This window comes from Xenopus laevis, chromosome 4L (assembly GCF_017654675.1).
Source record: "Xenopus laevis strain J_2021 chromosome 4L, Xenopus_laevis_v10.1, whole genome shotgun sequence".
Lineage (NCBI taxonomy): Eukaryota > Metazoa > Chordata > Amphibia > Anura > Pipidae > Xenopus > Xenopus laevis.
Window position 1 is genome coordinate 47,036,100 of NC_054377.1, and position 19,345 is coordinate 47,055,444.

The following is a 19,345-nucleotide window of genomic DNA, read 5'->3' on the forward strand; positions in this document are numbered from 1 at the left end:
AGAAGGGAAAGACACATCCACTCATTGAGTAGTGCAGATGTTCCTTTTGCCCTCCATAAATGTTTTGAGTCAATTATCTCATATAATATAAGGTTAAGTCACATCCAGTTGGTATATTTTAGTAAACAATATAATCTTGTCTATGCCCCATAAGGTTATTCTCATTTTTTATGTATCTAGTAGAATTAAGTCAAAGGCAACAGGACACTGTAGCAATGAGGGCAGACATTCAAAGGAGAAAAGCTTCATGTTACACAGCAAATAGCAGATAAGCTCTGTAGAACATATTGTTGTTATCTGTTATCCACTATTTAACCTGTGACTTCTATCAAAGAGGTACAGGTATGGCATCTGTTACAAGAAACTTCATGTCCAGAAGCGTCTGAATTGTGGGAAGACCATCTCCCATAGAGTCCATTTTAAGCAAATAATTATTTTTATTTTATATTTCTCTGTGATACTAAAATGTACCATGTATTTGATCCTAACTAAACTGCAGGTAATCATATCTGTGTCAAAACACTCCTATTGAGTTTATTTAATGTTTAGTAGACTTAAGGTATGGTGATTCAAATTACAGAAAAACCCCAGGTCCCAAACATTTTGGATAATAAGGCCATATTTGAAATGTAATGTACCTTTTTGAAATTCATACCTTGTGGTTTACTCCAGCAATGGAAGAGGTAATCCTTCCAAAAATGCTTACCAATCAGCTTTGAGGGTAAGTTATAAATATATTTTGGTCACCTAATTGCACTGCCTGAGCTACAGGTTGTGAGAGGGGGATTAGTATTCTAAAGACTTGCGTAGAGACTTGAGTTTTGTCTGTCCTAGTCCATTTGTGTGGCTGTATTCAGAATCTCCTGAGCTCTGTGTGTATCTCCCTGATGCTGCTGCTACACTGATCTGGCAAATATTTATTTTCTTATCCAAGTTTTACTTTTGAGCACCTGTTGAATTTACCTAAAGCTCTCCAGTACTTTGTTGCAGATATATCAGAACTAGTTGGGTTCTGAGTGACTAAGCACTGAGGGGTATATTTATCAAAGAGTGAAGTTAGTGATCGCCACAAATCTTGAAAGCGTTTTTATCAAAGGATGAACTTTCACTTTCACCCATTGATAAATACTCTTTTAAAAATCACATAGAAATTAATGGAGAGTGGCAGAATTTCACTCTAGCAGACTGTGGTGACCTCTAACTTCACTCTTTAATAAATATACCCCTGAATGTGTTTGATTCATTAAGGCAGCTGGTCTACACTTTGCACCCTGCAGTCAATGCTAGTGGGAGATTAACCATTTCAGCTCAACCTGCTAACTACCTGCTTGCTATTTGTATACAATATTACTGCAACCACTTGTTTCTTGCAAGTGTTTACTAATTTTTCCAATAGTTCCAATTGCAAATAAATAATTCAACTGAGACAGGAGGATTTCATAGAATGCTTAATTTCCTATATTTATATAGTATTAAACAATAACAAAAATAGAAACACATTTTACTTTTAAAATCTAAAGTTTGGCCACTCGAGATAGAACATTTTAAATTAAATAAATATAGTTTTTAATTAACTGTTCTTAAATTAAAGATCATTTCCCTTTGTGTACAATATAGGCACTGGTCATACTTTTTCTGGCTTGTACAGCATTGCAGTTAAACAACATTTTCAGGGTTTCGTTACACTCAAACTAGCATTAACATATTTTATTCTGTAATCATGGTCAGTTTTATTCTCATTAACATTTTAAAAGATTCATTATTTTTTGTGACTTTTAGCACACAAATAGATGTAGATGGTTTCCTTGTGTATCACCTAGTCAGGGTATACATGTTGGTAAATATGGGCTAAATATTTATTATGTTCTCGACAGATATTCATTATTTGTAATTCATTGCTGCTCTAAAGGCATTCAAGGGATAATAAACTCACAGATATATTTCTTTAAACTACGACACACTTCGTCAACCCATTTACCTTGGGAAGCCTGATTCAGGAGAGCACAATTTTTACGCTTTCCCCCTTTAGGTATGCGTTCCCAATTGAAATAGGTTATGGCAACACCATTAACATCCACAAACTTTCCCTCATTTACCATATCATTAATACCTAGCCAAAACTCTCCAGAACCATGAAGGCTCTTCTTTCCATAGTCCCGGAGAGCATTGTTCTCCTCAGAATCTCTAGGAATTGCCAGGGTTCCTCCTTTGGCTATGCAGTCCTCATTAGCTTCATGGAAGTGCTTGGTTTCTTCAAATGACAGGTAACACTTTTTATGAATTTTGGTACCACGCAGACAGACTGTTAACAGAAGATAACTTGTTAGACTACCAAATGGCAAGATATAGCTGGGCTGTAAACATAGACTCTTTCCCACTGGATTAATCTGCATATTGCTTGGCTGTTAATGTCACAACAGATCAGTGAGATATGCACAAACACCTAGATCAGATGAGACATTATTATTATAATTGCAAGCTAACAAATAAGTAAATGATCAACCTATTCAAATCATAATATTTCTCATTTGTCATCCTGTTCAGTGGTTCCATAGAAGTTAAAAAGCTAACATACAAGAAACGTATTCTAAAGCTGTTAGAAGGCTATTGTTATTATTGTGATAATAAAATCTATAATTAGTATAGATATGGGTATGTATAATTTATGTGAGTGTATGGAGGGGTGTGTGTATGGATGCTGGGTTTTATTTGGAGGGGTTGAACTTGATGGACTTTGGTCTTTTCTCAACCCAATTTAACTATGTAACTATGTGAGAAGTACTTAAAGGAACAGTAACACCAAAAAATTATGTGTTTTAAAGTGTTTTACAGTAATGAAAATATCATGTACTGTTGCCCTGCACTAGTAAAACTGATGTGTTTGCTTCAGAAACACTACTATAGTTCATATAAATAAGCTGCTGTGTAGCAATGACGGAAATTAAAAAAAGGCTATATGGCACAGGATAAATAGTGGATAACAGATAACATTATGTTCTACAGAGCTTATCTGCTATCTGCTTTGTAACTTGAGCCTTTTCTCCTTTGAATGACTACCCCCATGGCTACACAGCAGCTCATTTATATAAACAATGGTAGTGTTTCTGAAGCAAACACAAAAGTTTTACCAGTGCAGGTCAACACTGCATTATATTTTTATTATTTTTTAATTTCAATTTAATTTTTTGATGTTACTGGTCCTTTAAATGTAGTTTGCTTCAGTGAGACATGGTAAAGTTTGAGAATAACACATAAATGTGAAAACATTTATTTACCACTGTTAGGGGAAATAGTTTTAGTTTTAATGCAGGAATATAGTGTATTCATATTGTATGAGCTTTCCATTAGAAACAATTTTGGTGTAATGTCACAAACATTGGTGAAGGCCTTGGTTGTTAACCTAGTTGGCAATCATATATATATGCCAGTATGAGGAATGAATTGCATGGGAGGTGAATCCAAGTACTAATATATAATAAACCAATTAACAAAAAATTGGGCGGGAAGCAGCCAAGGGCTGCAAATACCACACAACACAATGTATAGCTCTCTTATAGTCAGGGAACACTCACTCATTATATAGTGAAGAGAAACTAGGCTTCTGCCTAAACAGATTTGGCCATACACATGGATTTTTATACTAAGGGGCTACTGAATCTCGCTGTGAAGAATACTACTGAAATAACAGGAGTGGTGACCCTCCAGTTTGGACATGTAGGGGCAGATTTATTAAGGGCTGAGTTATGCTTTCCATGACAAATTCGAGTTTTCAAGGTGATTTTTGAGTCAAAAATAGATTTTTCAGGTTAAAAAAAGATCAACGTTTTTCAAGATTTATTTGAATATGAAAATACACCATCTAAAAACCTGTCAAGGTCATGTAGGAGTCAATGGCAGAAGTCCCTTGAACCATTTGAAGTTAATAGCTTTCATGATGTTCGGGGATTTTTTGGTGGGTTCCAATTCGAGTTTTTGGTTGTAAACCCCCAACTTGCTGATTCAAGTTTTTTCCTTTTGAGCTTTTTCTTAAATCAGAAACCCTTCGAGTTGTGAGTTCATTCAAGGTTTAAAAAAGCTCACATAGCTCTAAAATTTGACTTTTGATATACATACACTCTATTTTCCATTTAAATACTTCAAAATATTACAGATCAGTAGTCTTAAGGCCCCCATAGACGCAAAGATTTTTCTTGACGAACTACCGATTTTAGCAAAGTCCGACTAATCCATTGAAATTATCGTGCGGTTAGTGGGATTCGAATGATCGTACATCTTATGATTTTTCTGCCGACATCTGTCAGAAAATTGGTCGGCCAGGTTTAAAAAATCATATATCGGTCCCAGTGCAATTTATCTATGTTTGCAGGGCCAAGCAGGCAGCTACCCTTTGTTTTCCTGGCAATATCGACTGAAATGTTCTATTTAGTTGATGGACAATTCGTACAATCATTTCAAGATAATCACGGTCGCACAATGACGATCGGATCTTTTAAAAATCTTTACATCTATGGCCAGCTTAAGTCTTCCTAGGTAAAATTAAAAACTCTAAACATAGCACTGAATGAAGACTTATATGCAGTGTAGATATTACATAATATCTCTAATGTGGCTCCTATAAATTACCTGATATGCAGAACTATATTTGGAGGCCACATTGACAACATAAAACAAGTTTGGGCTGAATATATGAAATTCTGAAGGACTTTTATATACTGTGATTTAGCTATTTCAGAGCCAACACAAAGAACATGTAGCATCAAGTCTGGCCTGGGTAAATAACCAATGGAAAGAATCTGTACTGAAATTCATGAAAGATTCACTGAAAGTACATAATCCTCCTTTCTTCAAGTGGTTACTGAAATGTTTTTGCTGGACAGAGATCTACTGTAAGGGGTAAAATAATTTCTCTGTACTGAGCAACCTGAATATGTGTTTCTCCTACAAAGGCATGAAACGGTGTTTCAGAACCATGAAAAATAATTAAGAGTCTCATCTTAATGAAAGAACGGTTGGGCTGTGAATCTGTTTTTTTTTTATATAAATTTTGCTTTTACATTTTTTACATTTGCAAAAGGAAAATATATCACATTTATGTATCAATTCAGTTATGTTTGTTGTTTGTAGAGCAGATTATAAATCTACAATTTACTGTTGCAGAAACAATACTCATTTGCATATTTGCATTTACATTTTGAATACAGGACTTTTTAGAATTATCAAATATATTTTAACAAATGCTAAATGTTGCTCAAAACATGATAAGCTTGCTATAAGTAATAGGAGTAACAGACTATTTGATCTAGCTACATCAGCTAGGACCATACTGAGCAACAAGTCTAGATTTAGGGGCGTATTTATTAACATTGGGGAAAAACATCACTAGTGATGTTGCTGATAGCAACCAATCAGCAACAAAGATACAAGGCAGTTACCTACAGCAACCAATCATAAATTTGCTTTCATTATTCTGCCTGCAAAAGATCAAAGATAATTGCTATGGGTAAATGCACTAACCCAGTATTAGTTGACCAGAAAACATTTAGAAACAACAAAGACACAGCACGTCCCCTATAAGGACAGGTTAATGGTCCCTCTGAATAATATTTATGCTCCTACCTGTCTGTAATGCCTGCATTTCCTTCAGAGAATTAATCTCTCGCCACAGCTTGTCAATTTGTGTCTTCAGATCACCATCTTTAAAAAACAGACAAACACATGAGTTTTGCAAGAATCTTATCTTTCCATTGTTAATTTAAGAAAGGCTCATCTTAGGCTCAAGATATATCATTATTAAGATGTATTTATATAGCACCAACATATTTTGCATGGTTATCATTTATAATGATCATTAATGGCTAGCTTATACACGTTTATAACTCTATTTGGTGCACCTATCTTGGTCCTGAACTCACTTTAAAAGGAAATATTACAACCTATGATGCTTCTGTATTTAACTCTAAAATAAATCCCTTGGTCCTAAGTCATATCTTTAAAAAGTATTTATGCTTATATTCACTTTTTTTTGTATCTTATAAATTCATTTGCTTGTACCAGAGCAGTTGAGCATCTTTTGGATAAATGAAAAAGACGTTGATGCACTTTTACATTGTAAGGATAAAATATGAATACAAAATATGTAAAAAAAAATGTAAACATATCTTAGCATACATGTACTGCCCCTTATTTATAATAATGTCTCTGTAAACAGTGAATAAAGACACTGCACTAATATACAGGATTTACCAGTTCAACAAAGAACGGTCTTATGGTTTAATGTTGCTGAAACTGGTAGTTACCTTATCCAACAAATAAATAAATTGACAATAGATATTATTGTTTTTCCATATTAAGCGCATACATCAACAAGAATGTTCAATATATTAAACAGCCACAATGTATGAACAATCTGTCATCTATCTATTTATCTACAGAATATATTTATCTCTGCATCTTTACTTTGCTGCATATACTCACCTTTCTCCTTAGATCTGTGGTCCTTCTGTGTCTTTAATTTGGCAGATTGTGTGCATGTCAGATCCAATAGAAGTATGGTAAAGAAGAGCCAAATGAGAAGTCCAGCCTGTGCCATGCTTATTTTACAGGGCTCCTAATGTAAGTAGTAGGGAAGCAACACTAAACTAATGAGACCAACTCAAATAGAGCTGCTTCACGTCAGCTCTGACACTGGCTCTGCTCCTTGCTTATGAATGTGTTAAATACTTTACTTGGCTAAGAGCACAAGGTAACTTCTTGTTCCTCACTCTCTTCTTACATTTTTATTTGTGCTGTCATATTTTTTGCTTTTCTCATGCAGTCAGTTTTCACTGAATGAATGCATCTCTTTTACCCATGTATCTTCAGTGGACATAGGAAGTACTGGCAGTTTTTACAAGGGATGTTTAGCACAGAGGGACAGAGAGCTGGATATGTTAAGAACAAGGCAGTAGTCAATTCAGTTCAAGTCTCTGAAAAACATTTTGCTCATAATAAAAACATTAATTGGACTCAGCAAAAGAAAATATATATATCATTTATTTTTTCCTTAATATGTAAGGTACTATACCAATAGCTCCTGAAAAGTGCCATGGCCATTTTACCTACTTTCTTTTTATTAACATATGTCATGACACAGGCTTTTAAACATTAATAAAGCAGGTCAAGGTATCATGAAATAAGCTATTTGTACCAGAAACAGATAGTTTACAAGCCTCTCTGCTCAGTAAGGTCTGAAGTCAGCAATGTGGAAAGGGATCATGGCCTGTGGTGCCCTGCTGATAACTGACCAATAAGAGCCATTCCATGCGGGGGGGGGGAGCCCATGGAAGGAGAAGTTAGAGTTCACAGAAAGACCCTTCAAAGGTGATGTGGAGCCAACACTAAAACATATTCTCTAACATATTTATCATCCCAGAAAACATACCTGTTGTACCAACAGTATGAAAAACTGGTTATGGATTCAATTCTACATCAGCTTTCAAAACAGTCCAACCATGGCTAGGTTTTGCTCTTGGTTTATCAGATGGGAATATCTGGCAGGAGCAGGTCACACAGTATTGATATTTGGTATCTATTGACCCAGTAGGAAGAAATATGACCACCGCATATTATATCTTTTCTCTACCTTGTTCCTGTAAGGAGTTATGATTAATATATTTCTGGTCCAGTTCCTACTCACAGGAGGTCATAAAAAACTCAAGCTGTGTCCTGCTAGACCATACCCCCTTCCATTCCTGAGGGAGGGGGTGTGTTCAGTTACCCGATGCCCCGGAAATCTTTGAGAGTCAGCTTTTCTAAAGTCTATATTTATTTTATAAACTTTTTGTATATGTATGCCTATTTTGTAACATATTTTGTTAGTTTGCACTGTTATACCTTTTATAATATTAAATATAACATTTAACAAGTTTGTCTTTGATGCTCTAAACAACCCTAGTCAGAAAGTGTGCTTAACCCTCTGCATGCAGAAAGGAAATGCTAGTCAGTGTGTATATTGATTAACCATTGATTGCTGATCACTAACTTCTTTTTCTGCATGACCCATAATCCAGCAGGGTCTGAGAAAGACCAAGACTGGGCTCATGCACATTAGATCCTATCAGCGTAGTGGTGCAAATGCAGAAGAGAGATTTGAGATTGGGAGCAGGATGGAGATGAACTCTTCACTTGTATGCTACATGGTTACATATTAAAACCAGCGCACGAGAGAGAATAACATGTAGTATTATCTTGGCACATGAGACTGTGAATCAGCCATATTAATTACTTAATTTTGAGAAACATGGCAGCGCAGTTTATGTACAGGATACTTAAACAAGAGAATGTAAGTATGAAAGTGGTGGCAGAAAGGTTTATATAAGTTTTGTGGGTGTTGGTTGGTCTTTAGGGTGCTGGTGCGTTAGTCTAACCGGTGTGCAAAGTGAGTGAAATACTGAGTTAGTGACCATTGATAGCCACATCTAAAGTCACGTGCAGTCAGAAGTACCGTAATTGTGACAACATATAAAAGACAGCAGCTTGAAAAGTTGTGTAGCGTTGGTACATCTCCAAAAGGTTTTTTTACAGATATTTGGTAAGCTGGAAGCAGGTTTGCCTAATAATTCCTGCTAACTGTATAGCTCATCAGGTCCAGCTGGAGTGGAGATAAAAGGCTATCTTGCTCTCTCTTTTATAGACTTTGGCTTGAGCTAGCAGAGTTTGTTAGTACTTTACCAAAGAGAATGAAAATAGTAAGAGATAATGGATGCTTACTGGTGTTTCAGGATGCATTGCAACACATGGGAATGAGTTAACAGAGCCCATTAGTTTTTATGTAGGTTGTACTGAACATGCAGAGTCTCAGCTGCATTTGTTGGTTATCACAGCCCCATGAGTACAAACTATGTAGAAAATATTGATCTCCTGATGCTTCCACTGCTTTTTGTGCATAGAATGCATCAAAATGCCTCCACAACACATCCTGACACACCTCCGTGCAGCTTACTTATGAGTAACTGTCCTTACGCACAGGCATTTACTCATACATTCAAGTGCATGCGTGAGTTAAGAGAACCCCATTCATGACATTATGCTGATGCACATGTTGCCTTTGCCTTTGTGTGTTAAATTCCTTCCTATCTCCCAAAGATTTGTTAAGTAAGTGGACATGGCCAAAGTAAACCCTTACTAAATAAACACCTAGTTGCATGTCTCTGTAGCATTAATGAGTTAACATGGGTGGGGGGGTGCTCCCTCTGCAGGAAAAGCAGAGTGAAGGAAAAACTACCACTATGGTAATTTTAAGGCAAATCAAGAAAGGTTCATATCTACCTACCTGCATAACTGCCTACCTATCAACCTGTCTGTCTATTTATCTATACATGCTATATAGTAATTGCAGTGGTAAGACTTGGCGTGTAGTGCATGGTATTTACTTAGGAAATTCCATTTCCATAAAGAAATTACAACACTAAGGGATGTTTATTTCAGGTACAGTTAGCACTATTCATGAAAACTTTGAACAGGCATAAGCTATTTAATCAGTGAGCAGAACCCTTGGTTACCATTTTTGTGTAAACTATGCTTACAATGTGGTCTATAACTACGTTTAGCAACTGCAATTTGCAAAGTGTAAAATTCCACTTTGAACTCGTATACGCACATATCCAGAAACTATGGACTTTCTTCATGATTTGCCCAAAAATACTCATGATAATTTAAGTCATAGGCAGCAGATGTTTTTGGTTTTTGGGCCAGGAGATGGGTGGTCATGTCCACGTCCTTTAGATCCCACCCATTTTCTGCACCAAATTTTCAGGAAAACCAAACCTTAGCAGTGGGGACAACATTTGTTTAAAGTCTGATAACCCATCACAACATAAAATTAAGATTATAAATGCAGTAAGCCAACGGATGGCTGGTTGCTATGTATGAGACCTGCAGTAAACCTGACACTAGTTACTAAATTTCTGCTGAAAAGCAGAAATTGATGGAATATGGAAGCTATATACCAAGAAAATGAGTCTTAGTTGAGAAAGTTAGAGAGAGAGATAACAGATCTGGCCTGCACCCACTGACCACCCTGATATTTTTTATCTGGCACAAGGTGCAGATCACAGCCAGACCCAAGACAGAATGCTCTCTGAATGAGCACTAACATAAGATAATACACCCTTTAACTTGAAATTTTGAGAATTACAAACAAAGCATCAAAGAGAACAAGCTGGATGTATAAACAGGCAAGAGAAGCTTTTACTCCAATTGAAAACACCTAATCCCTGAACAAACTACATTATTACCGAGGAATTGGGTTTTTACTTCTGCCCAAAATAGGTTTCATCATATCACTTGTAGAGATGTTCTCTGAATTATCCCTGTTCATAAGAGAATGCAAATGTGTTGTCCCAAATGGCCTTATCTCTAAACTGTTCTATGTGTCGCAGCTATGATCATCTGTTGGTGAGTTGTAAAAAAAATGACAAATAACCTTTTGAGATGACAAATGAAACCTCTATCACCAAGGGAATGGATGCGCAAATCTCCAGGGTTTTCTGTTGCAGGACACCAAAGCAATAATCTCATAAAATATTAATCATGACTTTGTTTTCCTCTCTGTATTGGAGTTAACCACTTCCAGTAAGTGACTTCAGTCCAGATGTTTTATTAGAAGAAATTCAGATGGTAAATTGAAACTAGTGATAATGATAGAATGTTGCTTAGCAACAAGAGCTGACTTTCTGTTCCATCTTAGCAACAGCCTTGATATTTGTTTGCAATGAATAACAAAAAAAAAAATTTGCCTCACCTTATCTAACCCTTTTCTGTAAATACGTGGTGTGTTGTTGCATTTTTTAATTAAAGCCTAAAGGAAATCTTGGAAGAATACCATTTTTGCCAACCCATTGCAATATAATCAAGAATTGTTCTTTTTAAATCATCCTAATTCCTTTATAGTTGTTGCCAGTATATGTGAGGTAGGCAAGTGCTATTGCAGAACTAGGTATGTCAACATTGCGTTGAAAGTATTAATTAGCAGTGAACACAGAGATCACAGATGAGACTAACAATGATTATAGCTCTATAAAACCAGCAAAGCTTGCCCTTTTTTAAAGACATTTAAACTACAAATCTCTCACTTATCTTTAGTTTAGTTTAGTTTTATCAAAAATTTTCCTCTAGATATGTCAGTCCCATTTAATTAGTAACTATTAGTTGCATGAAAGTGTCATTAAATAATTACTGTATTATAGCTATGGTTACAAGCTAAGAAACTTTTCAATGTGATCAATTAAAAATTCTGAATTGTTTCTGAAATAATCATGTTCATCTTCATTATCCCTCCTTCTTCATTCTGTCTTCATGCAGGAGTTGGATGTCAGATTTTCATGGACAGTTAGATCTAATGTATTTATAGGAGGAATATCCCTTTCCTAGCAGATGGTGAGAGTACCTGGTGATCTAGTGGTCCCAGCCACACTCCCGGAAGTGAAGTCTTTCTTTGCGAGCATAATAGCTTGCACATGCGCCTCTGTTTCTGATCTGTTCTTGACCCTGCCTGTCCCTGACCTTGTCTAATCTGTTGCCTGTCCTGACCCTTGCCGTGTACTGACTACTCTCTTGGATCCTGCTTTGTACTGCAATATCGGTGTGTTTGACCCGACCTGTGACCTTGACTACTCTCTCGTCTCCTGTAATTGTACTGCTTCTCCTAATTGGTATAGACACGGCCTGTCCCCTGACAACGCTGTACTGACCTGTCCCTTGACCATGCTCCTTGCTCCTTGTTCTCCATTCCTGTTGCAAACTTACAGTTCCCTTGTCTGCCCTGAACTCTCTCCTTGGTCCTCTCACATTAAGGTCTGGCGGCATCCGAGTAGCGGAAGGCTCCTCCCAAAGAGAAAGGCGGTAGTTATAGGTGGAAGAGTGAGCCGTGACCGGGACCTTGGGGTTTGTTCTGGGTTTGGGAGTCCGTACGTAACACAGATATGAGCTAACTCAAGTTACCAACTCCAACACAAGCAAAATGCAACAAAATAACTGACTTTGGCACAAACCCTGCGTGTAGGGAAACAAAATTTCTGGAGATTTTGAAAAAGTGAGCTCTAATACATCATCTAGGTAAATAGAGGCTGTATTAGACTGTCAGTCAAAAATCAGACTCCCAACTCCTGTATGAAAACAGAATGAAGAGAAACAGATGCTGACAGGAGGAGAGTGAAGAGTAACTTGATCATTTCAGTAACAGGCCAGAATTTTTAATTGATTACATTTAGAAAGTTTATTATTTTAGTATGACAAAGCTTATATTAAATTTCCTTTTCACAATAGTTCCCCTTTAAATGTAGGCATGTACCAATATTCAAATTACTTATAAAATCTCACAATTAATGTGGTTGCAAAAAAAATTTCAAAGTTAGACTGGTAAGCAATCTGATATATACGATGTAACCCCTCTGGAAATTAGATACAGTATACACTTCACAGTGAAAGGATAGGATAATTTGTTCTAAACTATGGAGTGGGGGGAGCATTTAAAGGAGAAGCAAACCCAAAAGTTAAAAAACCCTCCCTTACATAGGCCCACCCTCCTCCCCCCAGCCTGTTACCCTGGGCAAATACCCCTAACTTTTACTTACCCTTTTGTGCAGATTCAGGCATCGGAGTTCATGGGTGCCATCTTCAGCGGCTTCGGTAATCTTTGTAATGAGACCGGTGCTTTGGCAATTTTCATAAGTTTTCATTAGACAATTGCTCCAACTGCACATGCGCCGATCTGACGGTCTCATTCTGAGGACTACCGAAGAGAAGAAGAGAAGAGAAGCCCGTGAACTCCGCTGGACAGAATCTGCAAGACGGGGTAAGGGGTAGTTGTCCGGGGTAACACTTAGGCTGGGGGGAGGAGGGAGGGGGTCTATGTAGGGTAGGGGGGGTAGGGTTTTTTTTAACTTTTGGGTTAAATGCTCCAGCCACTCCATAGTTTGCAATATCCATGGTAACAGAGTAAACCAACCCTGTGTTGCTTCTCCTTGAAGTAATATAAGAGCAAGCTGATTGGTCCAATTTTGAACTACAGCATTCTAGTTATAAGCTATAAGCCATACAAAGCAGAGGGAGGGAGGTTAATGATAGATTGACATGTAAGCTTGCCAGTAAGAACTGAAAGGAAATGATGTCAGGGCTGGAGTGAGAGGGCCATGCTGTGTGAGCTAAGGGATACCAAACACATTTTAACGAAATGGCAGGACTCATAATCCATTTGCCCTTTGAGAAAGAGGAAAGCAAAATGTGCGTTAGAGCACACTAATTGTTGTTATTATTTTTATTCAATCTCAGCTTTATAATTATCAAGCTCTGAGGTAAACAGCAATGGTATTGTAGGTGGTTGTGTTTTATTCAAATTAAGTTTTTAGCAGCCTAATGGGGTGAATATCTCTCCAAACTTGTGTATATATTTTCACTTTTTCTATCTTCTTTTCCAAGGTACCTTGGGTTTGTGGTTTTATAGGTTAAATAGCTCTCTCCTGAGTACTAGGGAAGGTAACTAACGAGACCACAGCCCTTGGTGTCCTGCCGTTCTCCCTCTTTGTGGTATCCCTAGATAGTAAAAACAAAAGCTAGCAACCTCTTGGGATATCTCCACTTTCTGTATTTTCATTTTCCAACTTTAACTTTAAGGATGGCTTTGGCTAGGTACAGTTTAATTTAAATACTGAGCTATATCTGAAATCTCATAAGACCACAGCGTGGTGATATTTTAAACCTTGTTATTTCGCTTTAGTTAAGTTGGTGTTTGCATATATTATGTAACTACCCTTGTGGGAATCACTATTAAACGAGCAATTTCAATTTGAATTAATTGTAATTGAAGTGTTTAACATTGATGGAAAAACCGGTCACTGTTGATAAGGTTTTTGTTACCCACATTGTAATAATATACTTTTAGGAGAATCACTATTGCGCAAGCCACTTTTCACCTGGTTTCAATTTTAATCTAAATTATATAAAAGGTGGATATTCACAGATAATTGCCATTAGTTGCTTTAACAACCACAGAGGTAAAGAGGAATAATCTTTACAGTAATTGTGAGACTTTAAAAGTAATTCTAATAATGGTACAAGCCTATATTTAGGTATAAATAGTTTAAAGGGGGTTTCATTCATTATAACTTGAATATGAATAATCCCATATCCCACTTGCTCCAGTGAAGTATTGAGACTGCAATCATACACCTTGCTATTTTCCCCCCCCCCCCTTATCTATTTAGTTTGGCTAGAGCAAACTTGATAATAGTAATCATCTAATTGGTTTTTGGATTAATCAGGATTGTCAATGTATTGGGATGCAATAGCAGCAGTAATGAAGTATTCTGTGTGGGGATAGGAACTGAGAACTGCAAAGTTAGGAAGAAAAGAAATTTAGAAGGTACAGTTTAAAAAAAAGGACATATGTCACTATGGGAACCGTTAACCGGAAACCTGTTATCCAGAAAGCCATTTCTCAGACTCCATTTTAATTAAATAATTGAATTGTTTTAAAATTGATTTCCTTTAGCTTTGTAAAAATATAAATGTGCCTTGTACTTGGCCCCAACTAGGATAGAAGATACAATCCTATCACTTTTTAGTAGACTTTGAGGCCTATTTATTAAACCTCTATTTCTTCTGGTCGAGTTTTTAAAGGGGAAAACTCATTTTTAGAGATTTTATACCCCAAAGCTACTTAAAATCCAAAAATACTCCAGCTAAAACCTGTTAAGTTTATGTAGGTCAATGGCAGATGTTTCTTGACATTGTGATCTGCGCTGGTTTTCATATGATCCGAAAAAGTCTGTCTTCTTATATTATGCACATTCCTATTTTGGGGTTGACTTGCCCTTTAAAAGAAAATATAAGGAAAGTATAGCTGTATAAAAGTGAGATTGCTATGCATGTTTAGCTTTGTACAGTTATACTGTGTAAACAATTCTATTACTGTGTATTATTCCGCTAGAAAACACTATACTGAGAAATGCCTGCAATGCAATAAAGTATGGAAAGTCTATGCATTTTTAATGTTGCAATAACACTTTCTGCAAATCAGGTGTAAGTGTTGGCTAATATTGGTGATGGTGTAATCTTAGGGCATTAATGCATCTGGCATTAATAACAGTATTAATGTGCAACTGGCCAGGCAGGGGCATTGACGCTCACCACAAGTGCACCGAATTGAAAGGAGCATGTTTGGGGAAAAAACTAACTTTTATAATTCGAGTAAATACAGACACAGCTATGTTTCATTTAGCACACCACACTAACATTTGCATTCGTATACAAGTCCTCAAATGTGTAACTATTGCATACAGTTAGGGCAGAGGTTGCAGTGCATTATACAGCTTACAGTGGTAAAAGTGAAAACTAAATCCCAATAGGAAAATGTAACATTTACCCCTTAAGTAATTTGTAGGGAAGGTAGAGGACGTTTATTCATTTAAGCAGTTAAAAGCTCCAATTAGCAATCTTTCTAGCATCACCTGATTAATGTGAAAGGGGTATTGTAATCTATTTATGTTAGCACTGCAAACAAATGTGCCATGCACAAATGTACCTTCTGGGTATTCATCCATTTGTACACCTATATATAACTGTAAAATAAATATAATATGCTTTGCTTAGTGAGAGAGGTTATAGGTCTACTACGTAAAATGTAATGAACCTATATACATATATATACCTATAATACATATACAGATAATAATGATCTTGGCCATATAGTCAGCTCACCATGCAGTTTCTTGCCCACTTGTATATCTAATGTCTTTTTAACTTGGAATGGAGATGTTACAATAGAACAATTTTCAAATATATATGTGTTATATAATTTACTAAAACAAATTAATACTGGGGGAAGAAAAGTTAAAGGGGACATAAAACAAGAAATTAGATGGTAGGTGGTGCTGGGTAATAAAAATCCGTTCTCTAAACAGGAAACCCGTCTGTGGGGAAAAAATTGCAATTTTATACAGTGGGGGTGTTAGTATAATGCAGATAGTATTTTAATATTCAGTTGATCTTCACTTTTTATGTTTAAATAATTTACACGCAGCTCCAAAAAAAGTGTCAAGCTTTTTTTTTTTTTTTTTTTTTAAATTTGTACACAGGATAGGTGATGGATTTTTCATTTGCAGGTCACAAAGTTGTAACTGTAGTAGAGGGAGGCTAATAATTAACTTTGTAGATAGAATTATTTCTATCTACAAAGTTGCTTAGGTACTTTGCTTTAAAGCAAGACAACTATTCATCAAGTTCAAACCTTTGGTGTATATCCTTGTATCACTGACCTGCATTATTGAAGTAGTCCCTCACACCACTCAACAACAACATAACCAAGAGCATTCCACATTTGTGTTGCTTTGAGTGAAAATTATTTTGTTCCACTTTAAAAAGTAGCCTTTTATTCTTTTCTTTTTTTTCCTTTGTACGAAAAGACCCTATCCTCACAGCACAAGTATCTCACCTTAGCATTATCAAACAGTGACTGTCTAGAGTTGTAAAGTAATTTATCCTTTTCATTTAAGGAGGCCCAACACAATTCCACTTAATGTACATAAGTATTCATTTGCCCAAGTATATGATGTTGAATGTATGAAAATGAAACCTTCAATATATTCAGAAACATCCTGCTTTGAACCTCTTGTTTAGCATAATTTAGTACCATCAAACCTTGATATCATATATGAATTTATTACAAAATAATGGACTCAGGACAAACTGAGATACTACACTAATAACACTGCATATAGAAATGTTCTGTTTATTACAGTAATCTCTCATATAGAAATTTTCTTTTACCGTAATCTTTCAGTCAGTTATCGGCGGTCGCCAAACAAACTGATCTCTCTCTAATATGCCCTCCTTGAGATGGGCAATATCTGGCTGATCTGAGGGTGGGCCCTAGGGCCCAACAACGGTATTACAAAGAGTAATAGAGAGATACAGGTGGTTGGATCAAGGATCGCACCAACAAACTGATGTGGTCCTCAATACAATGGGATTTTTAAACCTGGCCGGTCGACTTTGGGCCAGATATTGATCAAGAAAGCCTTTCGGAGGGCCCCATACACTGCCAGCAGCTTATATCTGCCCATGTAAGGGGCCCTTAATTCTATCCAGACCCTTCCTGGCTTTTATAAACATGGCCAATGTTTGGTTAATCAAAGAGCATTCCTTATGTATTTGTGTTTTGGAGACCTTTTGGATGCCAACTATTACCAGCCAGTTTTTGTTCAGAAAAAAAGAGAAGGAATTTTTGCAAAGAATAGAAAACCCAACAATTTTCATCTTTTCAACTTTAGTACTCTTTGCAGAGCCTAATTATTTACCTCACATAATAGCAGAAATCAGTAGGCAATGTATTGCTTTCTACACAGTAAGTGGATGAGACTCTATTACCCCTTCCTGAGTGGCTTCAGCTTCAGGCAAGCGCCTGGTAAACCCTAGTCATAATATGTAAGCTGTCCTTATGAGGCATTACTGACTTCCCTATCCTGATCAGTCTGCTTGCAAAACTAATGCAGACTGGCTGTGGTGTAGTAATTCAATATGGTGGCAGTGGCAAATCACATTTTGCTATATAAATAAAGGAGATTCTTTATGACAGTTAACCCTGACAGTTGACTACATTCTATTTCACTTTTTTCTGAGTTGTTCTAGACCAGTGATCCCCAACCAGTAGCTTGTGAGCAACATGTTGATCTCCAACCCCTTGGCTGTTGCTCCCTGTGGCCTCATAGCAGGAGCTTGTTTTTTTAATTCCAGGCTTGGAGGCAAGTTTTGGTTGTATAAAAACCAGGCATACTGCCAAACACAGCCTCAGTGTAGATTGACAATCCACATAGGGGCTATCAAATGGCCAGAGGCTTTTGCAGTAATCCAGCTGTTTTTTCATCCACAGATCACAAAATGATAACCCATATATCTATATTGTTTTCAGACCCCATATACACACTGTCATCCAATATATTCTTCAGTGAAGAGTGCCATCAGTTGCTCCCCGATAATTTTAACTTAATGTAGTTCTCCAAAATCCCCACCTCTAGGCAGGCAGAGTGAGAAGCAGGTCAGAGTGAGGTTCACAACCGTACACTGTATCTGCTCAATTTAAAGAGTTCCATTGGTAAGGTTTCCTCCTGCACTTATTTTATATTTTCATGTCAGCTTAATTTTTCCTCTTGAATCTTACTTAGTAGGTCACTTATTTCCTGCTGTTAATCCTTTGAGGCAGAACCCATATCAGTACACTATTATAGGTACCAGTGCTGACAAATTGCATTTAAGTTGCTATGCTCTTTCTTAGTTTTTGTTCCATAGTAACTGTAGGGGGATTATGAAAGGTTGAATGTTAGTTTTTTATACCTCAAATGAACTAACAACTCGAATGGTATCTTATTTAGAAAAAAACTCGATTCTGTGAGTTCGAGATGCGAAACCCGAAAACTCGAATGAATCAAGTTTTCCACTGGAAAAAAACTTGAATTAATCGAGTTTTTCACTGGAAGAAACTTTTCAAGTTTTCAGGCAAAAGTCTCTGAAAAAAACTGGAACATCATTCAGGCTCTTAACATCTTTAAATGGTTCAAGGGAACTCTGCCATTGACTTCTACATGTCCTCGACAAGTTTTTTAGATTTGTATTTTCCGATTCAATCTATTTCCAAGGTCAGGGAATAATAAATCATGAAAAATCCGGATTTTCAAACTTGAACCTTAATAAATAACCCCCCTAGATGTTGCGTCAGATAAGTCTTTGGCAAGCGATTTACTAGGTGCAATTCATGTTTATGCATGTGAAGGTGCAACATCCAAAGGGAAGTAATACCACAAGGCCATTGTTTATTCCAGGGTTCCCTTGTGTCTGTGCTTATTTGTACTGTTGTATAAAAAAAGTACTGCAATACGTACACAGAAACTCTATATAAAGACATACATAAATAAAATGTAAATGTGCACCATCTCACACTTTGGGGCAGATTCACTAAGGGTCGAATTTCGAAGTAAAAAATACTTCGAAATTCGACCCTCGAATTGAAATCCTTCGACTTCGAATATCGAAGTCGAAGGATTTAGCGCTAAACGTTCGATCGATCAAAGGATTTTTCGTTCGATCGAACGATTAAATCCTTCGAATCGAACGATTCGAAGGATTTTAATCCAACGATCGAAGGAAAATCCTTCGATCAAAAAAAGTTTAGCAAGCCTATGGGGACCTTTCCCATAGGCTAACATTGACTTCGGTAGGTTTTATCTGCCGAAGTAGGGGGTCGAAGTTTTTTTTAAAGGGAAAGTACTTCGACTATCAAATGGTCGAATAGTCGAACGATTTTTCGTTCGAATCG

General features: G+C 36.6%; 1 protein-coding gene across 1 annotated transcript; it reads right to left on the bottom strand.

The window, feature by feature from the left end:
- Positions 1-1,440: 1,440 nt before the first annotated feature.
- clec3a.L (C-type lectin domain family 3 member A L homeolog) lies at positions 1,441-6,689 on the bottom strand. The gene is given in 3 exon segments (NM_001093856.2): positions 1,441-2,302; positions 5,617-5,694; positions 6,475-6,689. Coding segments are annotated over 3 exon segments (582 nt in total). The 5' UTR covers positions 6,590-6,689; the 3' UTR covers positions 1,441-1,913.
- Positions 6,690-19,345: the final 12,656 nt, after the last annotated feature.